Source organism: Psittacula echo (assembly GCF_963264785.1).
Source record: "Psittacula echo genome assembly, chromosome: 6".
Classification (NCBI taxonomy): domain Eukaryota; kingdom Metazoa; phylum Chordata; class Aves; order Psittaciformes; family Psittacidae; genus Psittacula; species Psittacula echo.
Window position 1 is genome coordinate 71,382,034 of NC_137743.1, and position 25,970 is coordinate 71,408,003.

The 25,970-nt window shown below is 37.5% G+C and overlaps 1 protein-coding gene across 1 annotated transcript in view; it reads right to left on the reverse strand.

The window, feature by feature from the left end:
• The window catches only part of RAPH1 (Ras association (RalGDS/AF-6) and pleckstrin homology domains 1), a gene marked incomplete at both ends in the record, with an annotated part of 52,867 nt that overhangs the window by 25,300 nt on the left and 1,597 nt on the right, over positions 1-25,970 (reverse strand). The window contains 5 exon segments of the mRNA XM_080621518.1: positions 4,652-4,726; positions 11,679-11,734; positions 11,737-11,753; positions 22,321-22,840; positions 23,773-23,878. Coding sequence (XP_080477644.1) covers positions 4,652-4,726; positions 11,679-11,734; positions 11,737-11,753; positions 22,321-22,840; positions 23,773-23,878 — 774 coding nt within the window.

A 25,970-nucleotide genomic window follows, 5' to 3' on the forward strand; every position in this document is an offset into this window, starting at 1 on the left:
TGATGTTTTATTGTGTGTCTTCTCAAAATAAGCCAGAACCTGCATCTGAGTAAAGCAGAAAGGGAAACAAGACCTTACTTTTTCAAAGCTCACTGGTAAGGGATCCATCCTCCCTAATGTAGACTCATCCCAGGTTTCCTTCTTCCTTCTCAGCTTAAGATACAGAGCTTGCTATACTTCTGGCACATTGCTGACTTATTGCTACCATATTGTACTATGCTAATAAATACAGTAATGAAGGTAAAGCAGCAGTATTGTTTTGGGGGTTGTGTCTGAGAATTAAGTCACCTTAAGTTTTTAACTATCACAATGACACTACACTGGGGTAGTGCCATATTTTCCCTTTGTTCTACTTCTGTGCACCATTCACAGCCTTTTTGCTACTAGAAGCCTAACTCCAACACAGCAGATGGCTGCTGAATGGAAGCTGGAAAGCAGCAGTCACATTCTAAATGTAAGATACACTGGCCCTCATCACAAGTTCCTACGTAAGGGATATGTCTCCCCCCCACTCCCCAATCTGGATGAGGGCCATGAAGATGAGGGCTGGAACACCTCTAGTGTGAAGACAGGCTGAAAGAGTTCAAGCTGCTCAGCCTGGAGAAGGCTCAGGGGAGACCTGATACCAGCCTTTCAGTACCTAGAGGCCTTCAAGAAAGCTGGAAACATTTTATGAGGACATGTGATAGGACAAGGAGTAATGGCTTTCAACTGCAAGAGAGCACATTTAGATTAGACATTAGGAAGTTCTTCACCATGAGGGTAGTGAGGTACTGGAACAGGTTGCCCAGAGAAGCCGTGGCTGCCCCATCCCTGGAAGTCTTTAGGGCTGGGTTGGATAGGGGCTTGGTGCAATCTGGTCTAGTAGGTGCCCCTGATCATGACAGGATGTTTGGAACTAGATGATATTTAAGGTCCCTTCCAACCCAAACCATTCTATTATTCTATGATTCTTAATGAAGATGTTGAAAAGCACTGGACTCAGTACTGACCTCTGGGGTGCACCACTGGTTAAGAGCCTAGACATTGTACCATTTTGAATGTATGCTTCAAGGTGTGGCAGAACAGAATCTTACTCAACAGGGACATATATTCTGTTGTCCCCCTGAAAATTTACATAAGCTACAAGTGACAAAGCTAGGTAGAGATGATAAAAAAAAAAAACAACCCAAAATGCATTTGCAAAGAATTTACCTGCTCTTTATCCCTTGAATCCCCCATCTGCACTAGATTATCTTCCTGCTTGCCTCTAAATAGGACTTGCCTTGTAATAGCTCTAGGCCAGGCTTCTCACTGGAGCTACATAAGGCAAATAGTTACAGAAGAGGTACTAGATCTGGGACCCGGAAAAAGCAAGAAAGGAGGGGGGGGAGGAGAACCCAAAAAAACCCAACACACACATACACACACACACACACACACAACCCCAAAACATACACACAAAAGATTACAACAACAGCGAAACAACCCAAAACACCAAATCCACAAGCTGGGACGGAGAATAGGCCTTAGAAACCATGATAAAGAAGTCTGAGTTGAACGACGACTACAGTGCAACAGACAAGGCACTAGGACTCACTGATAAGTTTTAGTTGGACAAAAAGCTCGACCAATAAGCGCAGCAGAGTAGAAACACAGATTTGAGAACACAGGCTGTTTGCCTAACAACATATCCAGAATACCTTATTATAATTCATTCCAAGACAAAGGTGACATTAAAACTACACAGGAACATCACAATAATCACAGCAGATTAGTACAAAGCAGCTTGTTGAATAAAAATTTTATATCATCATTTTCAGCATTTCAAAAAGCCCTAGTACTAACCACCTACATCCTTTTTTGTGGTTTCCAGCGGCGGCCATCACAACTTCCTCAAAAACTGACTGTAGGAGACTAGAGTTTTCAGATCATGCTTATATCCTGTGCAGGTTAGAAATCAACTGCTGTATTTTGAAACTGTATTTAAAAGATATTTCAAATAGATGCTTCATTCAAGAATGAGCATATCTGAATCAGACTACCTAAGATACATGAAGCCAACTTCTCAACTGATTTATGTGAAGGTCTGAAGGGATTACACTGTGTAGTAACCAGAATCTACAAACAGGGGGAATCATCATTCATAAGAAGAATATGTGCCTTTCAGGTTGACAAGAAATGAAGAATGAAGTACTAGATATTTGAGAAGAGAAGGCATAACATGATTCTTTTTTTCCAGATGCTGACAGGCATGTCTGAAGCATTACATCATTAAATCACCAGCATCTGGCATCCTGAATGTAGTTTCAGCTTCACATGCATCAGAATGGTAGAAGAAATGGTAACTTCAAAATCCAGCCTGTTACATTTCTATTTCCTATTTTCATGTCCTAAACTGGAATATATTTCAGCCCTGCGTAATCCCCCAAAATTATGTGCATGTGCTCTATATTTCACAGCCACAAGCTTAATTTTCAGTGTTCATTTGATGGCTTAATTCCAGACCTATGGGGAAACAGATTTGACATTTTGACATTAAAGATACATTACTTTATTTTCAATACTTAGTAACTTACTTTACTGATATGGCTTCACTTTTTTGTTTTCAACAAAAGATCTGAATACTGTGTGACCAATAACACATATAATTATGTTTAAAAATGAAGAGAGCACCACAACGAACAGATCATTCTTTGTGCTGAGATCTGCCCTATGCTGCAACAGGAACTGTATTTGTGCGTGGCTGAAATGCAAAAGGAATCTAGTCCATGACTAGAATTTTTACGAGTTATAATACCAAAGGACAAAAACGGTATTATCATTTCCAAAAATTGTCTCTAGTCTCAATAAAAGAGGCAGCCAGATCAAAGAAGGGGAAGAACGCAAGAAACAGTAAGACAGTAAGAAACAGTTGACACACCAGACACACGAGCATAGAGCTGCAACACGATCCTACAGTTAACTTACCTAACACCTTGCTACAACAGCAAGGAAAAGCCCCATCTCCTTCTCTCATATGCGGCTTATCTAATGTTACAGCAAGCTAAAGAGATCTAAGCAGTAAAGCAGACTTCCATTTCATCATTTTACTAAAGATATTTCTCTATGCAGGTCAGAAGAGAACCAGTAAATATCCACACCAGGACTGTGTACTCAGTAGTCAGAAGTATAGAGCACAGCTGTACTGAGACAGTCCTAAGCTGAACTAACAACAAACATTATCCTCAGAACATCAGCAAGCTCACCAAAAGCATCTGACTCAAGGGGCTACAAAGTCTAATAAGCAAGCCCAAGATTTATAAATCCCAAATTCAGGAGTCTATTAGAATCTCTGGTACGAGGTAGTCCATGGTCATACAATGCAACGGACTTAATTCATGCATTTTTTTTTTTAATTGAAGTTCCATATGGTAACCAAAACCCAGCCTGTATATAAATAACCAGAAGGGAGAATATAGAAACACATGGAGATGAAAGAAAATGATGGTTTCTGTTTGTGCCACAGCTGCTGTTAATCTATTTGCAATCAAGCAAGGTCTGCTGGTTTGGTGACTCTACTTTGTTGGGGGTGCGAGGGCAAAAATCTGATGTGGGATGGGGGAAAAGAGGTATGGACTTAAATCTTAAGCAAAACAATCACAAAAGCAGAGAATTCCTTGGGTTTGACTTTTTATGCTCCTCTAGAACACAGCATGAAAATTTGCTGTTAAGATGCATGCTATGCATTTTGAGAAGAATGTTAAGATATTTAAGAAAGAGCAGTAAACTAGGTCTAAACTTTAACTGGAAAATACAGGCTACCTATGAACAGCAAACATTATCCTTATTATTTTGAGGTCACTTTAGGCTTGCCTGAACTTTCTCCTCTAGTCTCCAGTTTAGAAAAATCACCCAAGGAGTGGTTTGCAGTAGGCAGTAACATCAGACATATCTGACATCTCAGCTACTAAACATTCAAAGTTTCTTAACAATGTGAAGCTGTATGTTCTTCATCCTAGCTTGCTTTTTCAGTAAGATTTATAGCTTGCTCCATCCCTCCTACTCTAATTTCTGAAGGATGTATGTATGGAAAATGTAATTCTTAAACTGAACAGTAATTTGTACTCTTAGTACACTACTGATCTCCTTCCTGTAAAGAAAATGAATTTATAATCAGAATTGTACATACCTGGTTCATTAGACCACTACCTTAGTAGCATTTTCTGCCCACATGATATCAAGACAGCACTCAAAACATTAGAAAGTAAATCTCATTACTTACTACAGTTTATATTCAACAGAGCAAGTGAACTTATTTTAAGGCTACTACTGCCATTTAACAGTACTGAATACTCCCACATATTTTCCACAGTTGTCATCTTTTATTTTTTTTTAACTAGTGAATGGGAATAGGAATAAAATCTTCTAGCTCAGCACACTTCCTTTTCAGCTAAGGCATTTTACCTACTGATGTGGCCACTGAATATTTGCCAAGATTTGAACACTTTGATGAATCTGCAGAAACAAACAATAAAATTAAGCCTTTAAAAGCACCTTGGACAACAGGAAAATCATGTAAGTAAACGCACAGGTTCCTGGAAAGGGCAGGGGTGGGAGGAGCATAGCACACACCGAAAGCATTCTTTCTACACAGAAATAGTCACATAGAGCTGGAAAGAAGAAGCATCACCTTGGTCAGCAAATGAGAAGGCTTTCCTGCAATGTTTCTCAGAAGGAGGGAGGTTTCCCTGTCCAAATAGGAGTGCTTGTGCAGAAAGAAAAAGAACATAAGTCAAAAGAAGTCAGTATAGTAATTTCATAGTGCCTTGATTACAGAAGATAAAGTAGAGTTTAAAGAAAAAAAACCCCTGTCATCACTTTATCCCCCTCCCATAAAAATATGAGCATTCCCAAATATTACAAGCCTAACACACTAGCGCAAATGTGTCATTTTAATCTTCCCCTCTAGAAAAGGTCACACAATAGAATTAAGAAAACTTTTGCTTACCTGCTACTGGTTTCTTTTCTGCAAGAGACAACTCATTTTTAAAAGACATTTAGAACTCTAAAAGTAAGGAAACATGCATTTGCACTGCTTTTCAAAATCCTGTCCAGTCTTCTAAAACAGAACATTCTACTTGTGTTACACAAACATAAAGCCACTAAAAACTGGTCGTCCTGGAGAGAAAGAACTGGTTTCATGCTTTCTACAGTGGTTACTGTTTCCATAGTTTAAGAAAAAAAAAACAAAACCCAGATGTTACTGTAATAATCCAAATCTGACTTAGAATTAATTTTTTTTAAAGGACTTAAGTCTCTCTTCTTTTGTACGGTCCAAATTATGTAATGCAAGAAGTTGGGAACAAATCCCCGTATTTCTCTTGGAAGAGAAATTAGCAGAAATTATATTTTAATCTGTTTAAAAATGGGGAAGCAAAAGCAGTAGCAACCAGTAGAGAAGGACTTCTCAAAAGGCAAAAATCATTTAATGACAGTTAACAGCGATCATCTTCTCCAGCATCTGCTACACAGGAGCAACAAAACCATCATTCCACATTTGCAGAACCACATAGTCATAAGTCTGCTAAGGAAATTAGGCTATAATACTGTGGCACTTAACAGGAGCATTAAGTGTACCATCGCTGCACTGCAAATTTGGTCCATTGTGGCTGTATCTGTGTCAGCCTTATTTCTGTCAACTGGCACAATGCTATACAGAACAAGCATGACAACTGAGCAGCCCACAATTAGCAGCACAGAATCCCTGTTTCTTCTTCAGAGCCACAATAAGGTATAGTCTCCTGAAAAAAATGAAGGGACCATGCCTACGACTTCATGCAAGGCAGTATCAAATAGCTTGGTGAATACAGTTCCTGCAGGGGGAATATACTTGGTGTGACTGCCACATGCTGGGATGAGTAACTACAGATCTCTAGAGGGCTTTAAATGTTACATCTCAAAAAGGATTCTGCACAGCATCTGAAGTAAAACCTAAGACTCTACTCAAGCTCCATCTGGTACTTAGCCACTAGCATAGACACAGGTTATGCTATAGACTGAACACAGATTTTGCTGCCTGCAGATTAATTACCATCTATGTCTACATGGTATGTTTTAGAAGCACAGCAGTGCTGCCTAGTAATACCTCAAGCACACAGCAATGAGAGCTTTGTGATGCAGCACCTGGTACAATTAAAAGATCTCGTGCATTGTTTACAGTCATACAGAATTCTCAGATTAAACTTCCTACCATATATAATCACATCATTTGGGACTGATGAACTAATCCATTCTGCTTTTTCTATATAGATAGGACTTCCAGCAACTTCAATGACACTTAAGAGTGGCTATCATGAAAACAACAGTTTGTTTACTCAGCCTGAGCAAGCCTGAGGTGATGCTAACATTGCTAGTGAATAATACATCTTAGGTTAACTTGAAGGCAGACTGATCATGTTTTTATGATTTCTGTTATGTGCGTTTTTACTCTGAATGGTTTCCTTTCCTAAACATAAGTTCAAGCAATTGTTTTTAAAGAACTTCTTGATAGAATTCTTGTCAGACATCTTGGACTTCAACTAATATGGATCTTTTTTTTTGGTGAATGGAGCACTGCAGTAGAAAGAACATTACAATGTACACTTGTAGCCTCTTCCTTAGGGTTTAGCCACTTTATCCCCTTAGTACTCCATCAGTCAACAATAATGTCAGGATAAAGAGGGGATACTGATTTTCTCCTTTTCTCCTTAAATACTACTTGCTGGAGAACATTTCTGCTGGAGAACATTTCTTCTACAGAACAGCTCAAGGCAGGTAGTTTAACCTTCTACCTACCATTAGTCATTTCAGCTATTGCCATCTTGAACCTCCACTCAGGAACTTTTATTCTATCCAGAAACTGGAATGCCATATAGTTCTTACAAAATAATAACCACTGGGGACTTTGCCAATACTGCTTTCCAGACCTGCAGCAAAATATAAAAGCAGATAACCACAGGAAAGCTATTCCGGAAATCAAGAATTTAATAGGTATTTCATAGGAACAGCTGTTGGGCTAGTAAAATGTGAAACACCTATCTATGTGAATTTGAGCTGGAAACATGTCTAGAAACTGGAAGGCAACACTTCTTTGCCAGGCACCTTTAGTGCATGGCTCCTTCCTGCTGCATAACCCATTCTGCAGTACTGCAGATATCCAGAAGTTAGAATGATCAGAAGTAGCAGAGCAACAGGAAAGGCCAAGTTCTAGGAATTATAGGTTGGCTAAGCAACAACTATGTGCACATCACTTTTTTTTGAATATGAGACCTGCACAAACCATTAAAGAAAAAATTAGGTTTCATTTCAGAACAAAAATGCGTTACTCTCTAACAATCCACAGTTTGAAAGCATTTATTCTATTTCAAAGGAAAGACTTCAGCTCAAACATCAAGCTCTGAGGTGAACAGATGCTGCTTTTTAATACAGTCTCCTAGGAATACTCCATTGTTTAGGAGAAGATAAATATTTTGTTATTTTTTCTTAAGACTGTACAATCACATTGCACCACACAGAGGATCTAAATAGCCCACTCTTCCCCTCTACTTCTGGACTTCAAATATGTATCAAAGCTCTGACAGTATAAATGCCTTATCCTTACAAATAAATTAACCTACTTTGCTTCCTTAAGTTCTTTCCCAGACTAAAAATAATACCAAAGAAATTAGGAAACCAAAACGGGTTTAGTCCTAGATAGACATTTCTAGTCTTCCACTGTGAAAAGCATCTGCTCTCCTTACATCTGCTCCCATCACAAGAACTCATGCCTTGGCAACAAAGAAATCTCTGCACTGTTTTAGGTTCATTCAGGATATAAACCCAATTCCAATTACACAAAGTAGTATGCCCTGACCTCTACAAGCCCCCAGCACCATGCACTGGCTTTATCCTGTTGCAGTAAGCTTACTGCTTCCACAGCACAAGGCCATCATTCTTATAATAGGCATTTTCAGTTTAGTGGTTTTTTTTTTAATTTTCTTGCAACTGGAATATTAAAATATCCTTAGAAGGCTTGAAACATCACAAAACTATCAAAATATGACAAAAGCTTCAGAGAAGGTGAAAACCTGCAGTTCTTCACACTAAGCATGAAGTTACGTAAGAGCTCGGTCGTAACAGTGTTGTAAGACTAATTGCTGCATTCACTGAAGTACTCAATGTAGCTTATTCTACATGAATATACACAAAGATAATGACTTGATGCCTAATTCATTTACCAGCTTCTTTAAAAGATCATGTATTTCTAGGCTAGCACTTAACTAAGGGTGCAGAATCAAACAGTACATAACACGGGCACAGTCCAAAGCTAGCTGGAATTCTTTACTTCTCCAAGAAGGATTTTAAAGCTGTATTTTTGATCTCTAGGATAGCTTTTTTCCACCTTGTCACATCATCAAATCATGTAATTTGCATTTCCTCAGAAACTGTGAAGAATCTTTCAGTATAAACTGCTGCAAAACTTTAGATCAGTAACCCTGGGCAGGCCCTAACACTAGCTGTGCTGCAGACTGGACCTCACTATCTTTGCTTCTTTATAATCTTCAGGAGATATACTTCCTTCCCTAAAAAAAGCAAATATGAAGCCTATCATCAGCTATCGAACATGCTTGTGACTTCTTTTTGTTCCAAAATCACTTCTTTTAAAGGACAATTTTTATACAATACATAAAAAGCTATTTAATTATGTTTTAGTGCTTCCTTTGAACGGTCTTTGAACAGAACAGACTTTGAACTAAGTTTCAGATACTCAATTTAGTTCAAAAGGCCTGGAGAGAGAAAGAAACAGAGAAAACTATCAAAACATAGGAAAATCACGTTTTTAACTCATTTTGCACAAGAAGTATAAGCAGACATTACAATGATGACTGGTTGGGACTATTTTCTACCTTAACTCCCAGCAGCAATTATTCCAAGTCACACTGAAAACTACTGATATTAAAATAATAATTAAAAAATCCTCAAATACTATTAGAGATATGCTGATCAGAACATTAATGTTCTATAAAATAAAATACATACTTTTCTTAAGGGATGACAAAGAGCTGTGCACAAAAGTAGAAAGTACACAAACATTTTTACATTAAAAAATGGGGTATGATTATCAAACTATCAGAACAAAAAAGCACATCAATAAGTCTACTAATGTCTCCATAATAAACTTCAGCTCGTATGGATAATGGCAATGCCAAAAACTAGATATGAGTAAAATTAGCATTCAAAAGTTCTAGATGATGTGAGGTAAAAAAATTTTACACAGTTTTCACATAGTTCAGTCAGCAAAGACCACTAGGTTTGATTTTTATGAAATCATGGAATATAATCTTGCTCCAAATTACATTTTGGACTTCAAAGATTTCCTATATCCTATCTTTGAAGACAGGAATGTAACTTCCATTATCTTTAGGCCTAAATACCAGAAGTTCATGGACTAGCTGTTGAATATTGCATTTCACAACATTTTCAGAGAACTCAAGCAATACTCCTCTTAAATACAAAGTAGCCGCTTATGTCAGAAAGTTTTGTCGTTGCTAAAACATTTTTATATCCATCACCAACCCTACATCTACAAAACATGTTTGCTAAACATGACAGAACAGATGGGCTAGCAGGAAAATGAAAATACCTTTCAGACTTTGAGCGTATAATTGGCTGCGCTATCCTAAGCAAGTAATCCTCTACTTGGTCAAAAGCTCAAGACTTTCTCCCCTATTATCATTGTCAGATCCTTCATTAAAAGTTCAGTAGGTTGTTTTAATTCTTGAAGTTTTGAGGCCTTAGGATGAAAGCCAGTTTCAAAAAAACCAAAGGAACCTGAAATGATTTCTAAGTTAACACTGAATTATTAGGCACATCAGCGTTATTTTTTGCAGACAGTAACTGATGGGTGGACTTTAAGAAGATCCTTTTAGAAAAGATGATAAACTAGGTTCTAGTTCTAAGTTCTGAAGAATGTAGGCTGTGCAACCCATCTTGCAACTGTAGCAGGCCATCAGTTCACAGCTAACATGCTGTATATATTTCACCTCATTGCTTCATTTTTTTCAATTCTACTTGAACATTTTTGCAAACCCTTGACAATCACATATGTTCATATTGAACACTGATCCATTTTCTTGCTACATACCTGATTATACATTAGTACAGAAGTAAGACAAGTCTAGAAAGATTCAATGTCATTGCTAAGAGACTAATTTTAAGGTAAAGGCTCAGAATATACATACAGGGTTTAAAACAGTACAATACCATATTAAAGGTGCCAAATACATTCTTTACACTGTCCATTTACAAATAATGAACAAAAACCAGGTGGGAAGTGTAAGAAAAAGATGAGCTGGCCATGTTCTAAGGTGTTACATCTTATTGTTCTATGTTAAGTATGTTACATAAAAAAACCCCTTCTTTCTAGTTAAATATTATCTGTAGGTTCAAAGACATCATTTACCCAAGGTATGTACAACAGAATAATTTAGCTCAGCTCATCAAAACTCTCCCAAAAAACAATGACAAGACACTGTGAACTTGCATACATAAATACCTTGCCACATTTCTTGCAAAACTCTCAACTATTAAACGTTAATACACACATCTGATTAAACCAGCTGGTGGCACTCTTGTACCATTAATCTGGGTTTAATAGGAAAAACAGTTGAGAAACACTACAAACATCTTCTTTAAAAGCCCTCTACTGTCCCTAAGAAACAAACTAAAATGAGGGAAACTGAGGAAACAGTGTTCAATAGAGAGCTGTATGCTTGCAAACTTTGTTGAAAAGATAACTACTTTCATTTCAACTATATCAGTACATCGAATTCTCTAGACGCCAGCTTAAAGAATTAGAACTATTTTCAAAAGAGACCTTGAGAAATAAAAAATGTTTTTTTTTTCTTTGTAACTTTGTTCCAAAGGGAGACAAAAATGAGAAAAAAAAAAAAAAAAAAAGGAGAACTGAAATTTTCTTTGCTAACTCTGAGATTATGTATTCATATAGCACATATAAAAGCAAGCAATATGAAGTGATGAACATCTAATAAAAAATATCAATTTTCTGCTTTCTTTTGCAATGGGGGTTGTTTTGTCTGAAGAAAAGGAGGCTCAGGGGTGACCTCATCATTCTCTACAACTACCTGAAAGGAGGCTGCAGTGAGGTGGGTGTCCGTCTCTTCTCCCAAGTAAGAAGTGATGTAAGATGAGAGGAAATGGCCTCAAGTTATGCCAGGAGAGGTTTAGATTGGATATTAGGAAAAATTTCTTTACTGAAAGGGCTTTCAGGCACTGGAACAGGCCACCTAGGGAAGTCACCATCCCTGAAGGTATTTAAATTACATGTGGATGTAGCACTTGGGGATGTGGTTTAGTGATGGACTTGGCAGTGCTAGGTTAACAGTTGGACTCAATCTTAAAGGTCTTTTCCAATCTAGAGCGAATCTATGAGTCTTTTCTATGGTACTATGACAGCCAAAAGCAATCATGCTTCATAAAAAAAGTGTATTTTAAGTAGTCTTGCCCAATTGATAGTCAATGATCAACTTAAGAATAGAAGTTTAACTTTAATGATATACATGGTTACCTTACTGCACTGTTGGGATACTAACAAATTAAACTAATGTGATTTTTTGTTGCAGACACATTGACACAACTATTGACATTAACAGAAGCCATATAAACATGTAACAACTTACAGGAGTCAATTCAGCTTCCTCTTCTGGAAAGTTTATGGGATGCTTGGATGATTGATGGAATGTCCCACAGAAACAGTAAAAATGTAGGAAAATTGGAAGGGAAGGATGCAAAAGGGGAAGAGAGGAAAGGGACAGAAGAGAAAGAAAGGCTTTATTATCACTCAGAAGAGGGAAAAAAGAAGCCATGATGACGATTAAGCAAAGGCAACAAAACTAGATTAAGAAGTTACAGTGATCCCCATCCAAAATTTCTTACAGACAAATGATCTATGACTTGAAGACAAGAAGATATTCAGGCTTTCTTCTACAGGAAGGGAGGAGGTAGGATACAAGTATGTTTTCAACCACAGTAAGATGGGAAACAGTCAATAACCCCAGACAAAAGCAGCTGAAACAAATCAGAAAATGAACCCAGGTAACATTTTCTTTGCACAGTATCACTTGCTCAGTAAGCAAACAACTGAGAGTTAAGTTATTTAAACACTACAAACAGAAAAAACATACTGGCACTTCACACAAACTTATCTGCTTCCCATGTCAGTTCTTCCATACATAATATACTCTGGCGACAATTGAGAAGCACATACAAGAAGAATGTCCGTTGAGTAGAGATTTATGTTATTTCCAGTTTGTCATACTATTTTCAATCTCTGAGTGCTCCCATACTCTACTTCATTTAAAAAGAAATGAAGAGGAAGTATTTCTGTATTTCCATAATCTTCAATAACGGAAGGGGTGGGACACAACAAAACCCATAAAGCAAAAGAAAAACCCCACTACATTTGTGGCTTAGGACAAAATGCCCATGGTAGTGACAACTTTCCTAGTATGAAGGTAACGGATCAAAAATTGAATATTATGCTACTAAAAAGCAGAGTACCTAGGATTACTAGTGTGTCATTCAGTGTTTGCTCCTTTTCCTTCAAAGGTACAGAAGTATTAGCTTCAGGCATGTTAATTTTGGTAACTGAGTTACACAGTTAAAGTTTGACAGATGGGAAAAGGGTTACAGTTTATTCTTATCAAAACCTCAGAAAAAGAAAATAGACCCTGAAGCAGCAGCATTAGATAATGGAGCTGCCCAACACCTCCACATACAAGCTGTGTTTTCAGCTGCTTAGTGGTTACAGTTTAGCAAAATTTTTATAAGACAGAAGTTTTCCATGATGAGTTAACTGTTACAGGATTATTACTAGTCAGTTACGTTAGACAAAGTATTTCCAAGAGAGGAAAAGAAGGTGTATCTCCTTTAAAATATATACATTTTTAAAAACCTCTGCATGCCTGACCATTAAATAGACTACTGGCAGGGGCAGTAGACTTGCTTTGCACTCTCCCATGGGGAGTTAGCCAAATTCGTCTGAGCATAAGCCTTTAGAATTAAAACTGTAGTCCATAACGTCTCAGTGAAGACTGGAGCATCACAATTACAAAAACTCAGTGCTGCATTGTCTCACAAAGCCCTTCAACTGGACCGCACACAACTAACCTTCAACAGAAAGACTGGATAAGTTTGAGAATGTTTGGGTCCATGTTAGGACAGTACAGCAGCCTTCTTGAAACGGCAATGCCTGGCTGCTGCAGTGCATATTGGAGCTAGACACGGGAAGTGAGAATCTGGAGCTGTAACTCTATGCTCCCAAGTGGTCAACCCTCCTCCTGGAACCTGTGCAACTCTGCAGGCAACTGGAATTTCCTAACGCTAAGTGTTCAATTTTGCAACTTAAAAACACCCAACAAAAAATCCCCAAACAATCATGATTAAAAAAAAATAAATGTATTTTTACAGGAAGTATTCCTTAACTTCTAGGGACACTTAAAACTTCATGCCAGTTCTGACAGCTACAGTCTAAACGTAGTGAAATTCACTGCAGTTTAAGAAACATGTCTGTGGACACTTCAAATTAAGGAACTGCTGCACTGTGTGCATGATGTGCACTATTCTCTAGTCCACTGTTCAAGCCCATGTACTTGCCAGGTCAAGTTGTGATGATGCTTCTCTGTTGAACACAAGTCTTGGGACGCAGCAGGACACAAAGTATTGTAAAAGCTAGAGACCATTTCAGTTCAAGTTTAGTTTCAGTACTGGTTTTAAGAGACTTAAGACTAAGGCTGCCACAAGAAAAAGGTAGTCCTGACCTTCCCCCAACCTTGTTCTCTCACATATTTTTTGTGTCGACAGCAGTGACCATGCAGTCCAGTGGAACAGTGAACAACTACTTCAGGAGGATTATTTTTCAGGGAGACCACAAGCTAATCCAAATCACTAGGCAGCTGCACAAACACTAGTGCCAACACAAAATGGGCAAGACTGCCCAATTCAGCACTAGCATGGCTAAATTAGTATGAACAGGGAAGAGGTTTCAAGCAGCGGAATTTTCCCAAAAGAAAAAAAAAAACACCATGAAAAATTAACTAAAATGGAGTATAATTTCACATAAAATGGCTGTCTGATCCATCCAAAGAGACGCATCAAGTAGAAGACCGAAAGAAGGAAAAAAAAACCAAACCCACCAAACTTCATGTGTAACTGCATTAGTTTGAGAAAGAATATCAGATACTTCATTCTGTGAAGGGCTCTACCTGCGGCACAGAAAACAAAGCATCAAAGTAGCTAAGATACCTAAGGGATAAAAGTATACATAGCTTTAATTGGTTTTGTTTGAACCTGCTGCCTGTTACACCAAGCAGTACCTGTATTAAGGAACATTTGCTTAGTCTGCTGACTTCTAAACTATTAATCAGTTCTAAAAAATTACTGTAGACATCAAATGATCCAAAGATCAACCACCAGAAAAGAATGGATATACAGAGCTGGGGAGTTAAAAGTCACAAACCTATCTTTTTGGTTAAAAGCAGGTAAGGCATATGAAAAAAATGCAAACTTGCATTCATAAAGCAAATCACTGATGTGACTGGTCTAAAATCTTGAACTTTTACAGACATGAGACTACTAAATGTCAAACACAGGCAACTGTAACCAAGGCTGTAAATCTGGTTAACTAAAAATGAAGACTTCTCTTTGCATTTGCAGACACGTTTTATTATACTGTCACAGACAAAACACTAACCAGCATGCACAAAACAGATACAGCTAAAAGGACAGTTTTCAGCTGTTTATCCAGAACATAAAGTCCCATTTTTTGGGTTTAAAATCCTTTAGAAACCTGATAAACCTAAGTTTTCATCCTCTAAGTTAGAAGTGTATGCAACAGCAAGAAAGCTGCATAAATTCTTTTCTCCTTTTAAGTGTTTAATGTTCCATAATCAGCTGCTGTGTTCTTAATTGTCATCTGTTACAAATTACATTTTTGGCAACCTGAGGTAAGGACAAACAAGTAAACTGCTGCTAATTTCCTACAGATGTAGTATTTCTCTTCCCTAGTCTAATTAAATGATACAGAAAAAGGGTTTTATTGTCTTGGTTTCAAGTGGACTGGTCTATCGACAAAGAAATTGGTTATTTTAAAAGCTCCATTAATCAATCACAACTTGCAGAGTGATATCTTCACTGGAAACTGCAATCAAAGCATACAACTCCCTGCAGTGCTTCTGACAAAATTTGGTAACATCATAAGGCAAGAATTCTCATTTCTCAACTCAGGCCTAATGGCTTGGTCCAAGACTGCTTCTTCTGACAGATATGCTGCCTAGCTTTGCTTGGTCATTGATCTAAGGTATTTTGTCTCTTTCAGATGAATCCAGTAAGAGTTCCAACCTCTGAGCAACCATTTTCTTAGCTTGTCTGTATCAATGATATATTTTTTCCGCAATAAATCCTATTAAATACAAGCAAGATTTAAAGTGTGGTTATTTATACTCAGCACCCAATTCAAACTGTCTTCTACAACTGTCAAAGTCTGTGATAGTGACTCCTCTAATCAATGCATGCAAAGCGGTAGGAGGGGAAACTAAAAAGGATAAAAAAGGTCACTGGACTGCAGACAGCTTCCATCAGCAACAGCAGCTGTTCTACTGTTAGCATTACTAATCATAACAGCACATGTACAAACACAGAGAGAAGTCTAACAATTTTAAGAGGGTACCAGCTCAGCTGACTACCACCAACTTACATTCTTTTCTTGTAGTAGACAAAAGTTTACTGCAACTGAAAGGTGAAGGCTGATGAACCTGTGCACCTTCATCTTAAAAAGTCAGAACAGCTGAAGAACAGAAACCATCAAGCGTTTGTATCTCTAGAGGAACACAATGCAATAAAGGCAGCACACCACAGGCAAACTCTAACTGATACAGTACTGCTTTGCTAGAGACAATCTAGCAAAACACTACTGCCACACACAAGGGGCTACCAGGAAAGTTTCTGAAGAAGCAGTTTTAACTGCAGATAAATACATTTTGAATAGCAGAATTTGACTCATTCAGTTGCTCGTCTACTGGAGAAGACTCCAACACTAAAGAACAGCCAGAAAGAACTGCATTTACGTATAGACAATGCCTTTAGTGTTCATACATAAGGTAACAAAGTATAGTATAACTTTGTTTTTTGAGTTGATAGCAAGCTTTGCCAGGCAGCTGTGTCAAACAAGACATGTATCACACTGCCCATTTTCCTGCTCCTTCCGGGGAGGAAATTTTTGAGCTTATTCATCAGTGTGAGGAAAAGCGGACAGGCAATCTCAGAAGATAAATACATTCTTACATGTTTTATGGTTCCTGCTATATCTTAGTTAGTGACCTCTTACATGGGGGAAAAAAAAAAAATCATAGGGTAAATTTTAAATTCATGCCTATGAAATAAGTTAGATACGCTGACTGGAGAAACAAGATTTACCAATACATGGATAATGTTTAGGTTCTCATTTTCCTTCCACTTATTTTAAATCTGTACAAACCAATTTTTAAAGCCTACTATGCAATGCATGTGCAGTGATTTAAACTTTTAGAATGTCTCTCTTGGAGTCCAATTCAAAATTCTTACCAGATGAAAAAAACCCAAATAAATAAACAAACAAACAAAAAAAACCCAAACCCTTCCTTTCTATCATTTGCTTTGCAGATTCCATAAGTATAATGTTGAGGAAGAATAAAGAAAATTAGGTGTCAGTTTTGCCAGCAGTGGGAAGAGTGTATTGGTAATCTTAGGGTTCTAGTGCAGCATACGATGAAAACTGTTTTACTGTCATGCATAAACTTCATGATGAATGCCAAGCATATTTGATTACCGAAATACATAAGTATTGTTTATATTTTATGAACTGATATGTTTAGCTCAGAGGATGTTTTGAAAGCCTCCAAAAATCTGGCAAGTGAAGAGTCATTTCACATTTATTTCAAGAACATTTGAAAACTGGATGGCTCACACTTCTTATGCCAAGAAAACTGAAAGCCAAAGTGCTTCAAGATATGCACAATTTTCCTTTACTGTTGACTTATTAAAAAATATTTAGTGACTAATAATCAGAAAAAAAGAAATAGAGGAAGAGATGGTCTAATTGTTTCAAATTAAGTCTTTCCATTGACTATTTTCAACTTAGGAGAAGGATAACTGGAAACACTCCAGAATACACTTTGTGTACAAAACTATGGATATAATAGAACTGGCAGAAAATGAAATTAATTGAATTTTTTAAGAGTCTTTAGAAGAAATAGAAAACTAGCATCTGTTATGTCTTGTTTGTTGCATATCTGTGGCTACTGTCCCAAATCTGAGACTAACATCCTTCGCATCTGCTAACCACACAAAGCATGGAACATAAGGAAAACTACTCAAACCTTAAGCTCCCAAAATACAAGAGCCAATAACGCTCTATTCCTCCAGGAGCTAAAATAGCCCACAACTGTCCTTTAAATCACCTACAAATACTATGTGAGGTTCAGCAATCCAATTCTATTTTAAGACACTGTTGCCTACCAAAGACCATATATATACATTACAGGTTGATTTCTCTGCATAGAGAAATTTAAATGCATTTTCATACAACATAACATTTAGTAATCACAGATGAAACATGACCTACAATGATCGTTAATGGGTAGAAAAGCTTCCGTGTTATGACACTGCGTAGCAAGTACGATTTTAGTGACAACATGTCCATACAAGAAACAAGGCAAAATTGCTATGAAACACAAACTTTGTCATTCCTTATGCCCTACTTTATCCCACTGGAGATATTAGCCAATACGTATTCCTCTATATGTGTTCAGCATACATTACAACTATTTTTATGTCATGCCTCCAAAGCTCCTTTGTTTTCCCCAAAAGAAAAGTTAACATTTACTATCTACTACCTCCACCTCTGCCAAGTGTAAGCAAAGAACCTGTAGTTCTAATGCGCTTGCAGTCCCCTGTCATGACTTTCACCTCTTATATATCCAGCCTAAAATTACAATGAACTTAAGTAAAAGCTGGGCAAGGGGGAGGGAGGAGAAGAGGGGAAGAGGCATTACCAACTGCCAAATTATGCTTTGTCTTCATATGGAAATCAGAATCTCTCAGCTGTGCAAACTGGATTACAGAGAACTCCATCATACTGGGAGGGAGGAAATGCAGTACTGTGCAGATGGCAGACTTCAAACTTCTCTGCAACCTCTTCAGTGAGTAGAGGCAGGACAGTAACAGTGACTGTCCATAAATGGATCCTTTCACCGGTCAGACATAACTAGCAACATGAGCATGATCGCCTCAGCGCACTGTTCTCTCTCCACTACTTTCTTCTGCTGTTGGTCTAGAAAAGCTTGCTGAAAATAGAGACATTTTCTTGGTGGCAGAGGGACTGAAGGAGGAAGTTAAAAAATAAGATGGGTGGGTGGAGGGGACAAATTAGTCATATAGCTGTCACTTCCCTTATCTTTAAGTCATGCTATTACATCACTCATTCAATCTAGATTCAAGTAAAGTATTCCACAGACAGAAACCAAGATTTAAATGTATGCCACTCGCTACACAACTAAAAGCACAGAAGGCAAAACATAACCTACAAATTTAAGGCAGAACACTGTTTAAGCAAGGATTTGGAAAATATTTCCATGAAAGACAAATTTCAATTTAGCAAAAATTACAGGGGCCTGGGGTGGGGTGGAAACAGCTTCTCTTATTCAGCAGTGCTTAGAGGAGACTGAAGAACATTAATGCAGACAAGACTTAATACCAGTACATATAATACAAGTACTTAATACCACCAAGACAAGACCCTGAGACTACAAAGCCAGTAAGACTATAGGTAACAGTGTTACCATCTGTCATGACGCTGATGTATCTTCAGTCCAGAAGTTCCTGCAGCACAGAGTGCTAGAAGAAAGACGAGGACCATGACACTAAGGTGCCTGTCCAACTGCCCAGGCAAAAAGATTTGAATAATCCATTATTACCAATGAGTGCATTCCTGCTGTCCCTTCCAGCCTTCAGTTCTTGGCTACAATCCTACTGCACATCAGCACACACTAGACTCCTCTGAGCCTTGGCAATTCACCCAAATGACATAGAATGAGCCCCAAAATAAAAATGGTATGTTTTGGTGTGTTGAATTACTCTAAGTACCAAAGCTGGGGCAGGGTAAGAGATAAGACAACGTAAATGAGAGCTTTAGGGAAGGAAGGATGAGAAGAAAGGGAAGTCATACCCTCCCATTTCAGCTGACTGTAGAAATTCAGCCTCTTTTCATGACATTTGTCACTATTATCACTCAGAAGGTATACTAAACTATACATAACGTCATTGCAAGGCAGTTCTTTTACAGGATTTTCTTACATTTCCAGGTCAGGAAGCTCTTCAATACATAGTAGAATTGTTTCTCTAAGATAGAATACTGAAATTAATAACTGCAAAGCTTAATATTCTTTTTCAGACAAGCATTTCCCCCTATCAAAATGGTCTTAAATTTTACTGTTTTACTACAAATCACAAGAGGAAGAGCATAACTTTAAGCTGCAGAAGGAGGGATGACTTTTTAAAGTACATATACTACCTGGAGAGGATGGAAAGGGTCAGTCAAAAGGGCAGAGCTGCCAAATCACTGACCTCTTTTGCAAGAGCCATAGCAGCAAAGAAAAATTTTAAAGGTCAGTTTAACTACAGTCTCAAGAAAGACAGGCAAAAGAAAAGAGTTAACTTGAAGCACTATGTGAGAATAACAAATCTTAACAACAGGTCTGCTATGGCCACAGCCACTTTCTGCATAAAAAAAATTCTTGGTTTTAATCTTCAAAGTCTGCTTCTTCAGAGGAATGTCCTCTATTAGAAACAGCACCACTGAGTCAACTGTGTGGGTGGAAGGGTGAAATTCAGCCATACTAGGAAAAGCTGGTTCAGTTTACAACCTAGCCATGAAGATTAGCAAACCTCTGAACAGTAGTTTTAAGGCACTAAATGAATGAAAAAGGAAATAAACTCCTTTGTTTGTATCCAGTGATTCTACCAGGGAATCCTTGGGTTTCTGTCCATTTATAAGGTGAAGTTAATTTCAAAACCACCACCACAGAGTTTGTCACAAACTCAAAAAATGTGATTTTTTTCCTCTTTTCTGAAAAAGTCCCATCCCATAACAGTTTTAATACTGAATAGTTGAACATCAATTCTGTAAACTTGGGGAAAATTTCTCAGAGTTTAACACCTTCTTCAGGCTACTGAAAAAGAATAGATAGAGCAAAAACAAAGCAGCACTGTTACTGAGTGTAGAGGTTTCTGCTTGAGAGCAGAATTTGCCTCTCAAATTACCAACACTTTCTGGTTACCTCCTTCAAAAGAATCATTCTTATCAACTTATCTGGGCAGAGAAACAATAGCCACATTCTTATGGGAAGCAATCACCAGGTTTACAAAGTCAGTGCTTGCATGTCTTTGTGAGAAAAGCTTTTGGGGTGATTTTGAGCCTTGCAGTCAGTGACTAAGAGCACAGAAAGCAACTGCAACACTTGCAGCAATACAAATTAGCTTCCTGTGAAGACAAAGCAATTTCTTGACCTCTGTCTCTTGATTCACCAACATCAAGTTATTTAGAATAGCAACAGGTGGTTTGTTGATTACTCATGCCACATGAAGAATTGGAGAGACAAAAGACAAGAAGGGCAAACTTACTGATGCCTCAGCATATCATTCCTGAAGTAAGGGGCTAAGATCTAGAGGGAGGCCTGCAAAATCAACTGCAGACAACATTCTGCGTTTTTCAAAAATTAAGAAATGCAAAATTTAAGTTTTTCTTGTACTATGCAAGTTACAGAAGCAATTACTTCAAGTAAAGAATCTTTTTAGCCTGAGAGACAAAAATGCAGTATTGCCTAACTTCCTACATGAAAATTCCAAAACAAACGAAAAGAGGTATCAGCATGAATAGCAGGAAAAAAAACAACCCCAAAAACAAACAACAAAACCCCACACCAAAATAAGCCTTGTCATACTACAGAAAGAAGATGATTGACAAGCAACAATATAATCAATGATTGTCATACGCTGGTTGCAACACTTAGGCCTACAGCAGTGATGCAAAGGTTTGCATTTTAACTTTCCTAAGAGAAAAGAATATATTTCTATCTACCTCTGGTTTGCTTCACTCAATACAAATCTTCAATAAAATAACAATCTTTAATAATTTAATTTATTTAAAATAATTTAAAATAAATACTGAACACTAATTTTTTCTACAAAGGGACATTTTACTTAAACTGTCACTTACTCATTTCTCACCACTTCAAATAAAGATTTACATCTAAATGTGACCTTGTGGAGTTGATCATTACACTGACAAGCCTGCATCATTCACTCTTTATATCAAATGAACTTTTGCTGCGATGGGTAGCGGTATGCTTTCAGCACAGCTCATTCAAATTTTAGTGTTAATTATTGATTAGAATAAACTCAGCTTGTTCCAGTTTTCTCCCATAAAAGAGAAAACAGATATTAGTACAACTGACTTTAGAACAGGCCAGATTTCTGTTTCGGAGAGTATTTCTACGTCATCTTCTAGTTTAAGTTCTGTAAATTCACCACAACGTTTTTCTCATTTCCTTACAGAAGTCACCATCACTTTCAATGTTCCCAAACTGCCTGTGGTTTTACTGAAAGGCTTCCCCTCTGATTAAGCAACGCCGAGGTACCAAAATACCAAATGAACATCTGTTCTTGCTGTATCTCAGCCCAGTTGTTTTTGTGTTGTGCATGGCTTCAAACAGCTCTCCCTGTCATACATCAAACAAGAATATTAAGTAGCAGCAAATTACTGGTATAGCATAGCTCCAGATAGGCACTAAGTTGCTTCACGTGTATTAAGTGTACTATAAAAGGAATGTAGTCTTGTCAGTTATACTTTCTTTGTTCCACAGCTGTGTGCTCCTCAGATTTAAACTAAAAGCAATATATGAGATTTACATAGGATAAACTCATTAACTATAAAACATTAAAATTCATGACTGGCATAAGAGAAGGAAGAGATTTAAAGCCATTAGAAAAAAGAATCTTTATTTAAAAAGATTCTTGCACACAGGAACAAAACCAGAGAAAGAAGAAGCCACAGCATATGAGGTCCATGAAAAAAAACCCCAACAAACCAGCCTTAATCTTTAATCAACCCTACTGCACTGAAGATATTTAGCTAGGAGTGTCAGCATGGGGAGGGATAATGGATGGATGAGTTTAAAGAAAAACAAACAAACAAAACCAAACCAAGCCAAAATCTTGAATCAGTGTCACTCTACCTCAGTGATTGGTTGCCCTTGTGATGTCAAGTCCAGTTCCTGAGGTCTTGTCACTTTATCAATATCCAAGGAATCCATGCTGGAAGCTGCAGAGGTTATGCTGGAACGGGAGGAGTTACTGATTGAGCGCACCTCAGCATCACTCACTGTGCCAGCAGATGCTGTCCTTCTGTGCTGAGCAATAACTACTGGTTTGTTGTCTTCTGCAACAGACTGTTGGGCTGCCTCATCCATGCTCAAAGAGGCCTTCTCTAACTGTGCAGTGATGTCATCCAAAGATACATTGGCATGTGATGGTTTAGTCACCTTACCAGATGAGGATAATCCTTTCATGCTGCTGTGCTTAGTAAAAGTTCGGCTAGCAGGTGGTTTCTGAGCCTTGGATTCTGTGGCAAGGCGTTTCACTGCAGCATTGTTTGCTGAATAAGACCCAATACTGCTGAGCTCCTGCTCTATGGAACAGAGATCAGCCATGAGGGCATCTAGATCCACAGTTTCCCCCTGATTCAGGGCTTCTGCAACAAACAAGATTTCAGTACATGCAGTCACTTCATTGATCTGTGAAATGCTTCACCTTGTGTTATCAAATTTAACAGTTAGATTAAGGGAACAATGGAAGCTGTATTTTCTTTTCCCATCTGTACTGCAAAAATCTCTGCTTACTGCTAAGCAGAAATTTATTTGCACTACTAATCCCGACTGTTCTAAGAGCAACTAAAAACTCAAAAACAAACCAACAAACTGTTTTGGTTAAATATATTTGCTGACAGAAGAAATCTATGACTGTTCAGATTACACCTGAAAAGTTTAAACTGCTGTCCTGTGAACAGAATCTAAAAGTACATTTGTATAATATCATGCCTCAACTTCTTAAAAGAAGTGTAGGTGTTGTGCTAAACATTTTCTGCTAAAGCAATGCAAGGTGTGTGACACTGCTTAAAAAAACCCAAACCACAGAAAACAAAAAAACACAAACCCACAAAATACTATGCAACTACTCAAGCCTTTAAATTGCAGCTTCCTGTATTATAACCAGGGGAAGCTATTTTAAGACGAGGAAAAACTTCTTTTTTTTTTTTTTTTTTTTTTACTGCGAAAACATTCTGTAGCTATATTCCTGCATCCTGTCCCATGAAGCAAGATGGGTTTTTTTTCCCATTTAACAGTTATACATCAATTCATTCTTTCATGAGCCCAGATCCTAGAATATGTATTTCTGTATAAAAACTAGGCTACAATTCTCAGATACTAGGTTCTATAAAAGAAACTGGTTTAAGATACTAAAAATTCTGTACCATCAGAAAGCAGTGCCTTCAGCAAACATTCTCACTTCAGCTAGAAGTATATTTAAATGTGCTTATATTTTACAATGCTCTCATTTATAGCTGGAATAGGTTGGGGTTTTTCCCCTAAACTAATATTTGAAAGAGTAAATAATTCAACAAACCATTCAAATTGTACATGGAGAAGCGATATGAGAAGTTGGCAAGATTGGTTTCCTGACGGAGGGGTGATCTCTTCACTGGTGCCACAGGCTTGTCTGTATCCAAACTCTGAAAAAGACAAAAAACCAGGCAGGACATAGTTTTGATAGGGAACTGGGCAAGCAAACATTTAAGATAAAAGTAACTTTCTCTAAGAGAAGCTTTGCAAAAACTCCTGGCATGTTAAAAAAACCAAACCAAAACACAACAACAACAAAACCCGAAAAACACAAAACAAAAACAAACAAAAAACCAACAAAAAACCCACAAAAACAACCACCACAAAAAACCAAAAAACCAAAAACCAACTCTTGTTCAGGCTTTAGATTTCAAACACTGAAATACACATCAGAGATTTAGCTTCAGATATTCAATGGAATAAAAAGGTTAAACACATTCTGTTTCATTTGGTTTTTCTTTCTTTTAGAATCAAAAGAATGGAAGCATGTTCCAAATGCATTTTTAAGTGGTGCTACATACCAGCTCACTCTGAAACAGACAGCTGGCTTACCTGTAACAACAAATCTGCAGCGAATTGCACAAGCATGTAAACACATTCAAAACTGTGGCATCCTCTCTAAGAAATGCATCATTAGCTTATGAGCATAATCGTGGCATAAGCACACAAAAGCATCCCATGAAGAACTGTTTTTTACTAAAAGGGACTTAAACTTAGCTAAACTCAGACATTTTTCTCATTAAGTCTTTCCTGTGAAAAACACTAAATTATGAAAGCAAACCCCAGTCAGTTTATGCAGGGCAATTTATTTATTTTTTTGAAGAAAAACTAATATTAGGAGGGGGAGACATAATTCTACCTAATACATTAAGTTGTTATGTTTTGAAGGCTAATGTGAGCATAATATTATAATAAATACCAGTATTTTTTAAGTAGCAAGCAGTAGGGCACTATCACTGGTGACCCAAGATGACAGGGTCTGTAACTGGTGCCCTTGAAGTGACAAGGTTACATGAGGAACCTAGCTCTTGCTGTTGCTGAGGCTCAACAGGCCTGCAAAGGGTTTGAATTTAAGCAATAGTTGTTCTGATAAAGCTTTCCTGAAAGTATGCTTGTCTGAAAGAATGTCTTTTTATGCCTGTCTTTTTAGCTCCAACAGAACAAGGTTTCTCACTAAGCTTTTTGTTAAAAATCAAACGCACTATTTTTTCCCCACTATTTATTTTTGCTGAACTCCCTTCTCTCCTCAGTTTCGTTTGAATTTCAAAACAAAAAAATAAATCACTTTTTTGGGAAGTCAACCATCACTTAGTAAGGAGAAGCCAGTGATGCAGCCTTGTCTTCCATCAAGTAGAAAAAAACCTCATCTCTGGTACTTTTCATAGAGCTTACATATTGTCCGACAGAAGAAAACTGAAAAAAAATAAAAATAATACATCTCTCTACAACCCTAGAGGCAGCAGTGAAACTGGAGACAGAATAGGCAAATTATGGCTCTTTCCTTCAGACTGAACCCATAGAATACCACAACATGCATCCTGTAAAGCAAATACATTCCGGTTAAAAGCATCTAAAAAGTGTTTTAACTTAATTATTAAATTCAGTATTTCACATCCTTGGAGACACACATGAAATGCTCTCATTATTATCAGGGTACATTCTCTGTAACACATTATGATGCTCACTACCAGTTTGGAGAAATGCTAAAAACTGGAACACCACCAAAAGCTTAGGTCTGCACGATCATGAGAAGCAAGGCAAGATTTCCTTTCTTTAACCTGCACCACAGAGTAGGATAACTAGTGCTGGATAAATGCTAATGCACTCTGCATCAGTGCCAAACACTGCTCTTGCACTGCAAATTTTGTGACTACATTTTATAATGCTTTTATTAGACCCAACAGTCAAAGAGGGCAACGTGAATTCATGTGCATCTTAACAACTACAAATTTTTTAAGAACTTGCATCTGGGGAGAAATCTGGGCCTTACTTTCAATCCCCCCCACAAATAAACATTTAGGAAATCTAAAAAGGAAGTTAAAGTTCAAGGAACTCGGGAGCAAAAAAAAATCCCTTCCTCCTACTTCTCTTAGCATCCAGTTGATAAATAAAAACAAATGATGAGATGCAGGAGAATGCACTTTGGAGCTCATTAGCTCTAATCACCCCTTTTATTTGGGCTTTATTGGGACAGCTGCATCA